This window comes from Epinephelus fuscoguttatus, linkage group LG1, assembly GCF_011397635.1.
Source record: "Epinephelus fuscoguttatus linkage group LG1, E.fuscoguttatus.final_Chr_v1".
Lineage (NCBI taxonomy): Eukaryota > Metazoa > Chordata > Actinopteri > Perciformes > Serranidae > Epinephelus > Epinephelus fuscoguttatus.
In genome coordinates, this window is record NC_064752.1 from 38,075,259 (window position 1) to 38,084,758 (window position 9,500).

Genomic DNA, 9,500 nt, shown 5'->3' on the forward strand with positions numbered 1-9,500 from the left:
CTGCAATTAGAGAGACAATTTTACAGCAGACATTTTGTCTTGTTTATTCGTAGAAATGTTTACATTTTCACTTAAAAAAAAATCAGGACACAAATCAGTGCCACATGATTTCTCACAGACCAGTGTGATTTTTTTTTTTAGATAATGGAAGCGTTTAGTACCATTTAAGAGCACTGAACGTACTTTCAAAGCGTTGCGTAATTGCTTTAACAAAATGTCTGAACAGAAAGTGCACACTCCCATCATCATATTACATCTTACTGAAAGTATTAAGACACATAATCCAACACATATGTTTGAGAGAAAAACAGAAGGCCTCCCTTGATTTCTCCCTGAGATCATACAAAAGCTTACATAATTCTCACACTCACAAAAACACACGTTTGTGCTCAAGAAGTAAGCCCCACAAATCAGCCCGCTGCAGAGAGGAGTAGATTGGATTGAATTCAGATCCAGTGACATAAAATCAATTCCTATACATTTTTTTATGGATGATAATTCACAATTAATCACTGCTGTTGAGGTTGCATGGTTGTCAATGCCTCTGGAGTAGAAGACCCAGCACCGCTGCTGCAGACCCCTTAATACATGCTGCCCCCTGATGGTCGACCCCTAGCATTGCATCCAGCGCTCCTTCTTGCTCAGGGGGTAGCCTCTGTCTACAATCAGCGTGTCACTCAGGCGCCAGTAATCATCCCCCTTAAAGTAGAAGACCTTGCCATTGGTCCAGGTGAAGACTGCATCCGGACTGGGCGGCAGTCCGGTGAAGAGCAAAGAGAGTGGTTTGGGGTAGCGAGTTAAGCCATTGTGCCCCAGCTCATCCCACTGCCAGAACTCCGAACCCTACACCGGCCGACAGCAAAGAGAGAAAAACTGAGCATTTCAGTAAGAGGAACAATAAATAAGGGACAATTCACCCAAACATTAAAAATACATATTTCACCTCCTACCTATCAGTCTAGATTGTTTTGATGTGACTTGCCAAGTGTTGGAGATATCAGCCATAGAGATGTCTGCCGTCTCTCCAGTATAATGGAACTAGATGGCACTCGGCTTGTGGTACTCAAAGCACCGAAATAAAAAAAGAAAGAAAAACTTAACAGCAACGTCTCTTTCCAGACATCATTACCTGGTTACTCAAGATAATCCACCAGCCTTGCTGTGAGCAGTTTCATGTATTTTCTGTCTATTGAACCACACCCGCCAACTGTATCACTATGCAGAAGGAAGTGTGCATCAACTCATGGACAACAGGCTCATGCTCATGACAGCGCCTCATTTAAACAGTAATGGCATCCTCCTCCTCTGCTGAGCTGTAACGTTAGCTAGCTCAGTGGTGCTAGGTGAGCTAGCAGTAGATGCACGTTCCTTGTGTCGTGATATGGTTGACGGATGTAGCTTGTTAGAGATAAGATTCCTACATGAAACTGCTCACAACAAGGTCTGTGGATTATCACCACAAGCCAAGTGCTATCTAATTCTACTGTTTTGGAGAGAAGGCAGACATCTCTTCAACAGATATCTTTAAACACTTGGCAACTAACACCAAAACAATCTAGATTGATAAATAGCACCACAGGTAAGAGGAAACATGCATTTTTGCTTTAGGGTGAACTGTCCCTTTAAATGCTACTCATGTTTTGATACCTTGATAAACATCAGCCTCTTGGGCCTTTCCAGGTACAGGGCTGCATCAATATTGGCAGGGATCCGTTTAACGTCCTTGGGGTAGCCGGAGTCCAGCGAGAACATGGTGTACCTCCAGACTTTTTTGCCTGTGACCAGAGACAGTGTTCACATTCACACATTTAGATTCTGGACTTACAGCTGGAGAACAGAAGAGAAAACACATGACAGAAGTGTTGGACAACTGTACCCTTAAAAAAGTATGTCTTGTTGGTTCTTGGAGAGTGCACGGCAGCATTCAGGTTTCCAGGGAGGGCGCGCCAGAACCTGTCAGTCCTTAATGGTGTGTTGTGCCCCAGGTCAGAGATGGTCCAGACGTAATCACCACTGAATGCAAAGGTTTTCCTCCATGGACCTGATTAAACACACAGTGAGGTACTCAAGTCTTTGTGACACATTTTGTGATCCTCTATTAAAAGTCTTTGTTGCTGTCTCATATTCCTTTGAAAACTTAAAAATATACAAAATGATCAGACCTTTATTGGAGCTCACAAATAGTGCTAACTTGAGTTTAAATTATTTAATCTTTTCCCTGTAAATCATACAAGTTGTGGTCTAATGTAAAGTCAGGCCACAATGCACACAGTTGGGGCTTCTCCTGTAATGATTACCCTGGCAACAGCTTGTCTTACCTAACATGATAGCATCGAGTGTGGCAGTGCAGGGGTCAGGGACGCTCTCAGGATCATGGCTGCTTTTTGTTGGAAACAGACCATCTGGTGTTGTTGGACTGGTTAAAGTGCTGGTGATGCGCTTGCCTATGTAACAGAGAAGTTTTAGGATGATTGTATGCTTTATTTTGACATTTGAAAACTACTTGAATAATGTTTTTGATTCCATGCAGGTACGGTTTAAAAAGTCAGACTTTTACATGAGTCAGATACCCAGTGGATCAAAAGATGGTGAAATCACAGGTACTTATTCATGCACATTTACAAATACTGATGCAATAAAGTCAAACTGACAGTTCTGAGAGGCCTTCTTGATGCACTCACCGTATAACGCCTGGATGCCTCTGATATCATCTGAATACAGTCTGAAGTTGGAACGGTAACCAGAGTAGACTGGAGCCATCAGAGCGCTTCTGTACTGAGAGTGGCCCAGGCCGAGGGCATGGCCAATTTCATGGGCAGCCACAATGCGGAGATTAGTGCCATAATATGTTCCCTCTGTCCAGAACTCATCCTCATCAAAATGGACAATACCAGATTCTGGCGACTCAGCATGAGCGAGTACATGACCTGCACATGGTACAAATAAACAATATGAGTTAGTGTTTCAGGGGACAGTAGGCCCAGTAGTAGTTACATTTATGTATCTGAATAAAAAAACAACCAAGGCCATCGAATGGGGTGGAGCAGGAGCCATCTTTTTTATGGAAGGAGATCTTAATGTCTGCTCTGCCATAGTCGACCTCTCTGAAGGTCAAAGCAGCCACATCACTCCAGTACTTGAAGGCAGCACGGATGGCCGCCTTCACCTCTGCCCTCTTCATGTCAGGTGTGTAGTTGTAGATGCGGTAAGTCAGACTCCTCTTTCTCCAACGACCTGCAAGAGAAGATTCCTTTTTTTCTCAGTCACCACAACAAAACTGTCTGCCTCCCTAAAAGGTGAAATTTTCTGCATTGGTCAGTGAAACCTCAAATGAAGAGAGAAGTAATATTGAACTTTCTCAATTCATTTTCTGGTTCCTTGTTTCATAATCATTTTATCCTCACACTGCAAGGATCACGTCTAATGACTCATAATATTTTTGAGTGCACTTTAAAGGAACTTTTCACCCCTCAATTGAGCTCTTGTCAAACAATTAGTCACCCTGTGTTACATGAATCGGGGAAGAGAACATTGTTTTTCATGTATGCCCCCACTGTGACTGTGAATGAAGAATCCAAAAACTGAGAAAACTCTTGATGAATTGAAGTCATGGGGGTCCACATTTAACAACAGCAAAACTATATCAAAACATTTGTCTAAATACTCTCACGCAACTCATGCAGCCTAATCCAAGTCTCATTTATCCAGACATATGCTCAGTACTTTCCAAAGAGACAGGCCATTCTGATGGGGAACTGAACTAAAGTTGTTCTAAACAATAACCCGAGCAAACTACAGATTGCTGTCAGAAATGGCTGTCTGGACAAACATTATGCGTGAGTTTTGTGAGAGTTTGTAAACTGATGTTTAGATATAGTTTTGTTGTTGTAAAATGCAGATCCTTATGACTTCAATTCATCAAGAATTTTCTTAATTTTAGGATTCTTCGCTCACCATGGAGTCATGCTAGGAAAAAAAAGTTTTCTTCACGAAATTCAACATAACACGGGGTGAGTATTTGATATACAAATAGACATTTGGGGTTAAGTATTTCTTTCTTTTCTTGTTTTAACAAGTGCTTTTATTTCTTAACCAGTATTTCTGGTTAAGAAAGTTTCAGCAGTCTGTCTAATACAGGTTAGCATCGAGGTGCCTGAAAAGAAGAACACTGCTGCCTTTAGCGATTCAACGATTATTTCCCCCCCAAAGCCTTAAAGATTTCAATAAATCTGAATCTGGTTGCTGACCCAGACTTTGCCACTTTGGAACAAAATGCCTCACAGTTGTCAAATTCAAAACTCCCAAAGATTTTTGATGTTGTACACACACACTACAGAACATGTGGTCAGTGTAGGCAACCTGTGCTGTTTACAAAGTTAACATATCTATAGTCTAGTGTCAAAGCATGCGCAAAGCAAAGTAGAGATAAACTACTTGCTGACAGTCTTGTAGAGGAGAAAATCAAGATCCTTCCTTGACTCACCCATCACTCTGTATTTGTGGTGTTTCTTGTTGAAGGGGTCCTCCATGCCACAGCGCGGCTGTCTCATCACATCCAGAGTAGCGTCATCTATTTCTCCAGTAGGTAGCAGATCATTCGCCTTTTGGAAGACCCTGAAGACAAGATCAAACATCTGCAAACTGAGGGCTGCTCACATCCTCCTCCACTGGGAGTATCATTCAGACGGACCCTCACATAGATCTAATGTGCTGTGACATTAACTTATAGTCAGTAGCTACCTATGTTTTCCCTTTAAAAGGGCGCTAATCTTCGTTACCTGAGAGCTTCAATGACCTCCTCCAGGTAATGAGGGTCCTGTGGATCAGTGGGTTCATTCAGGTAACCATACTGCTTCAAATAGGCCTGTGAATGCAGAGGTAAAAAATAAAGCACTCAACACTTAAAATTTTACTGCAAACTTATTTAGCATGTCTAAATTTATAATATGATATATATATTTGCTATTGAGAAAAGTCAAATTGTGAATATTTTAAAAACTTACAGCCCAAACTATCATCTTACCTTTGCTTCATCTAATTCTTTCCATTGCACCACAGCACAAAGAGCTCCACCGAGGTCAAGCAGGAGCAGCAGCAGCCATGTGTAGTCCATATTCAAGTTTCCTTCTGTCCCAAATAATCCAGGGCAGAGGCTTAGAGTCTGAGAAGTGCTCAACAGAGTCCCACAGCAGACTGTGTTTGTTCTCTGAGCGCCCCAGCAGTTTTAAACTCAGCCCGGCGCATGAGTCAGCCCTGTGTGGCTACGATGATCCATCTCTGAAGAATGAGGATTACAAGAGCAGCCAGTTGACCCTCAGCCAATGTGTCTGCTGTTAAACTGTACAGCTGTTGGGAGAGGACGCAGAGCTACAGCAGCAGCAGCAGCAGCAGCAGCAGCAGTGGTCTGCACACTCAAACATTTTATAGGGTCAAGCTACCTTTTAACTCTATGAAAACAGGTCTATCACCCTGAACAGAGCTCTCACTATAACACTCCCATATTACTCCCTCAGGGTCAATGTCTGTCAGTTGAGTCCCTGGTTAATACAGCACCGTGTGTCCTACAAGTAGGCCCACGTATTACCACTTAATTATGGGCCTAAACCACATAAAGTGCCTTGCCCTCCATTTCCACATTCCTGTTGTCCCCACACCTATCCCAAATGAGACAAACATTATGTTCATTACTCAAACACAGATTGACCCATCATTGGACCCATCCATGCTGACAGGTAACAAACAATAGATCAGATACAAGTGTGGCGTGCTATTACATGTTTGTGTAAAACAAGTGTGATCTGGTTTTAAGGAACAAATCCAGGTTTCAAATGCAAATTGTCGCCCTAACCCCAAATACAAAACACTGGTTTGTGATGTCACTTCTAAATTGATTAACGGATATTTCAATAGACGAACATCAGAAGACAACTAAATCTGAGCTATGAATACTTTCCTTACTATAGTACTATACCTTATTATTTAAAACACTCCACATAAGAGTAGAGCGCCTAAGCAAGTGCGTGCGTTTGAACTCTGCTCGTGCATTCTATTGTGTTTCCCAGGCGAGCCACTCATCCGTTTAAGAGACTGTTTATGCAGAGCAAGTGTTTTAAGTAAGGTTTTAATAAAAATCCATGTGTTTGGGAAGTAGTGGATTATACTGCACGAGTTGTGTGAGAGTTTGTAATTGGATATTTTGATATAGTTTTGCTGTTGTTATATGCGACGGCTTTTTACTAGATTCATCAAGAATTTTTCTGTTTTTGGATTCTACGTTCACCTCTGAGGCATTTGAGAAAAAACAGACTTTTCTTTACAAGTTCACCGTAACACGGGGTGAGTATTCCTTTAACAAACAAAATGCCTGCTTTTCATTATTAACTTATTATTATGTAAATGTTGAATGCACAAATTGTTGCCTTTTAAAAAAAGTCACCATAAGACATTGGTTCCCTATAAGCCTCGCTTTGGATGTACAATTCTATATGCCACCAGATACAATCTCCCAGGAAAATGAAGGCTTGATTTATGGCACAAAGGAAGCGTGTCAACCATAGTGCAACCAAAACATGAAGAGGATAGCTCTTTTGTTTTCCCCGGTAGCTATCGCTAGCTATCTAGCAGAAATGGCGGTCAGTGGAACAAATGAAGTAGCTGGGGTAAACAAACTGCAGTGTGTAGCTGCTAGGCTCTGAGGAAGACGGAATGCAATCCTCTTGTCTCTGCAACAGCATTACCAACAATAACACCAACTGGAAACACTGGCAGGGGGAGTTGCCCATTTTCACTTTAAAGCTCTATTTGAGAAGTTTTGGTCACTAGGGGGCAACTAGCTGACAAACACTGATGCCATTCAGACAAAGAGCATTACCTTCGCACTGGCGTTGTGTTTCTGACTACCTGACAAATTTATGTCCCATATTCACTCACTTCTGGTCTTAATCAAGTCCTAAGAAAAATATCTGTGTGTTTTGCTCACCAGACACTTGACTTTCACAAGCCAGTTGTTTGACTGGTGCTGGGCAGCAAGTAATGCAACTTATTTCATTTGATTACTTTTCAATTACTTCTCTAACAATAGTCTAAACTGGGCAATAAGGCTAAATAGTCCTAAACGTGCAACTGCTGAAATGTTGCACTCAAATTTGTCCCAACAACTCTGCTGACCCTGAGCTAAAAGAACACATTCCTGTACAGTGAAAAGATGAAAAGCAACAGAATGAATGTTATATTCTACACATAAACGAACATTAATGAAAATAATATCTTTATATGTAACCCCTTTGTAATCACCAACATTTTAATTAGCAATTGTAATTTAATAACACATTTTTTTCACATTTTTTCCTTATTAACTGTAACTGATTACAGGTAAATTTATTTTGTAATTTAATCACAGAACTCTGTTAAATCTCAGTAGTTACTACCCAACATTATTTAGGAGTGCTAGTGCTAGTTGGGAGCTGGAAACAGAATTGTTAGCTGAATCTATAGTGGGTTTGTGGACTGTTGAAATCAAAACAATGAGCTAAAAGAGGCCAAAGAGCTGGGTTATGACTCTCTGTTAGTTTCCTGTGACATTTTTTATTATTACACATAGTGATGTGCAACATTGTTAATCTATATTGGTTAATGCAGCGCTGATGCTAATGGGTCCATGCTTTTAATTTAGGTGTCCGTGTGTTTTTATCAGCTTTTATTTAAAATAATGACGTCACAGAGGAAGGAAGCTAATAACTTTTGAGGAACTTTAATCATGACAAATTTTTGAGGAACTTTTGTTGCTATTTCTGTTGTGGTCGATTCAGTGATTAATTCCTGCTTGTAGCAGTGTCATATTTCTGATAAATTATGATCAGTTGGCAGTTGTGTAGATTTTATAAAAACCTTGCTTAAAACCCAAAGCACTGTTAATGCCTGCAGAATATATAACTATAAAGTTGTGGATGACTGAAGGTTGATATTGTCCTATGAAATTCCCACACTTGAAGACTTGAAACTTTACTGTGACATTTGTACGACATCTTTACAAACTTGGCATAGGACGACAGCAGACTGTTGTGTGTGAAGTAGTATAAATGTTACAGAGCCAACAAAGCAGCTGGTGTCAAGATGTGAGTGCATGTGGACGGCTGGCATCGCATGGCCTCAGATTTGAACCTGAAGGAAACACCAAGGGTCTGTCTCTGTGTGCTTACAGCAGAACCTTAATCAAAACTTTCCAACAGAGAAGAGAAATAACATTACATATTCTGTCTATAATACATGAACCCAGCTCCTGACAGGCTGTAGATCAATTCCACATTACAGTAGATGTTATTAGGCCCTATTAAGTTGCATTACGCTAAGAATAACTCATACAGACAATTTTGGGTCAAGTTTGGGTTATTCTTGTATATTCCTTTGATAGTTTTCAGTCTACAAGCTTCACATTCCTCACTGTATCACAACATACCACACAACAATTTAGTGCTCCGGTTTGCATTTACCACTAATGTGACAGAAGTCTCTGTATTTGCTGACCTAGAGAGGAATAAAACTAAGAGTCAGCTACACCTGTTTCCTATCTACTGTATGTGGCATTGCTGTGACATAATCCTGATTACAGACAGCGAAAATAAAGGAACAGAAAAAAAGGAAGAAGCAAGAAGTGGGAGTATAGCATAGGCTTTTTTTGGTGGATGAGGCTGCTTATGATACATTCACTCGTTGTCGGTATCCAAAACAATACAAAGCAGCATAATATTGTGAAGTATACGTTTCCATCAAAGGGTAAACGGAGCATGGAGAGAATTTGGTCCAAATGGTCCTCTACTGAAGTGGGTGGATGTTTGTCTTTTTTTGGCTGACTTTGATTTCTGTCACTTCTTTGACTCAGACTTTGTGAGTAGTGCAGTTGCACTCCTCCGCACACACACTCATAGCAGCATCAAAGAGTCTGAAGCCAAAAGTGTACATCAGTTCAGTCTGGGCCGGCTGCACAATCATATAAATGTGTTTTCTTTATCTGTTCTATGAATTCTGCTCACCGCAATTTTAGTCATTTATGACTCAGAGACAGATCAGAATGAAAAGTTTATAACAAACATGATTTCCAAACAAGTCCCCCATTGGGTCAATAGCCCTGGGATACTAATAAACAAATGAGTCCCACGGCTTTTATCATGAACGGAAAACTCCCGGTTTTGTCACATAAAATCAGGTCTGTTACAGTCAGAGAAAACAACGTGCAGGAAAACATCTTCATCCGCTTAATCCTATTCAGCACAAAAGGCCACAACACTCATCACCGTGACATTATGACTCCTAGTTCATATGTTCACTTCGAAACCCCACAAACTTATGACTGTGACTTGCATACTTGATAATTACATGTAGTTTTGGACGCAGTCGTCAATGGTCCTGACACGACACCTCATCTTTTACGCTGACTTGTCCTCCCTTCCTTCCTCCTGTTCACCTTCCTGCCAGCTGCAATATCATTTTTCAGAAAGCTTTTC

At 40.8% G+C, this 9,500-nt stretch overlaps 1 protein-coding gene across 1 annotated transcript; it reads right to left on the reverse strand.

Annotated features, from left to right (window-relative positions):
• Positions 1 to 18: 18 nt before the first annotated feature.
• Positions 19 to 5,227, reverse strand: mmp19 (matrix metallopeptidase 19). Its single transcript, XM_049578808.1, has 9 exons — positions 5,024 to 5,227; positions 4,779 to 4,864; positions 4,484 to 4,614; positions 3,022 to 3,234; positions 2,682 to 2,927; positions 2,319 to 2,444; positions 1,877 to 2,041; positions 1,648 to 1,775; positions 19 to 843 (listed from the first exon to the last, which is right to left on the reverse strand). Exons 1-9 carry the CDS (start codon positions 5,111 to 5,113, stop codon positions 613 to 615), a joined length of 1,416 nt encoding a protein of 471 aa, XP_049434765.1. The 5' UTR covers positions 5,114 to 5,227; the 3' UTR covers positions 19 to 612.
• Positions 5,228 to 9,500: the final 4,273 nt, after the last annotated feature.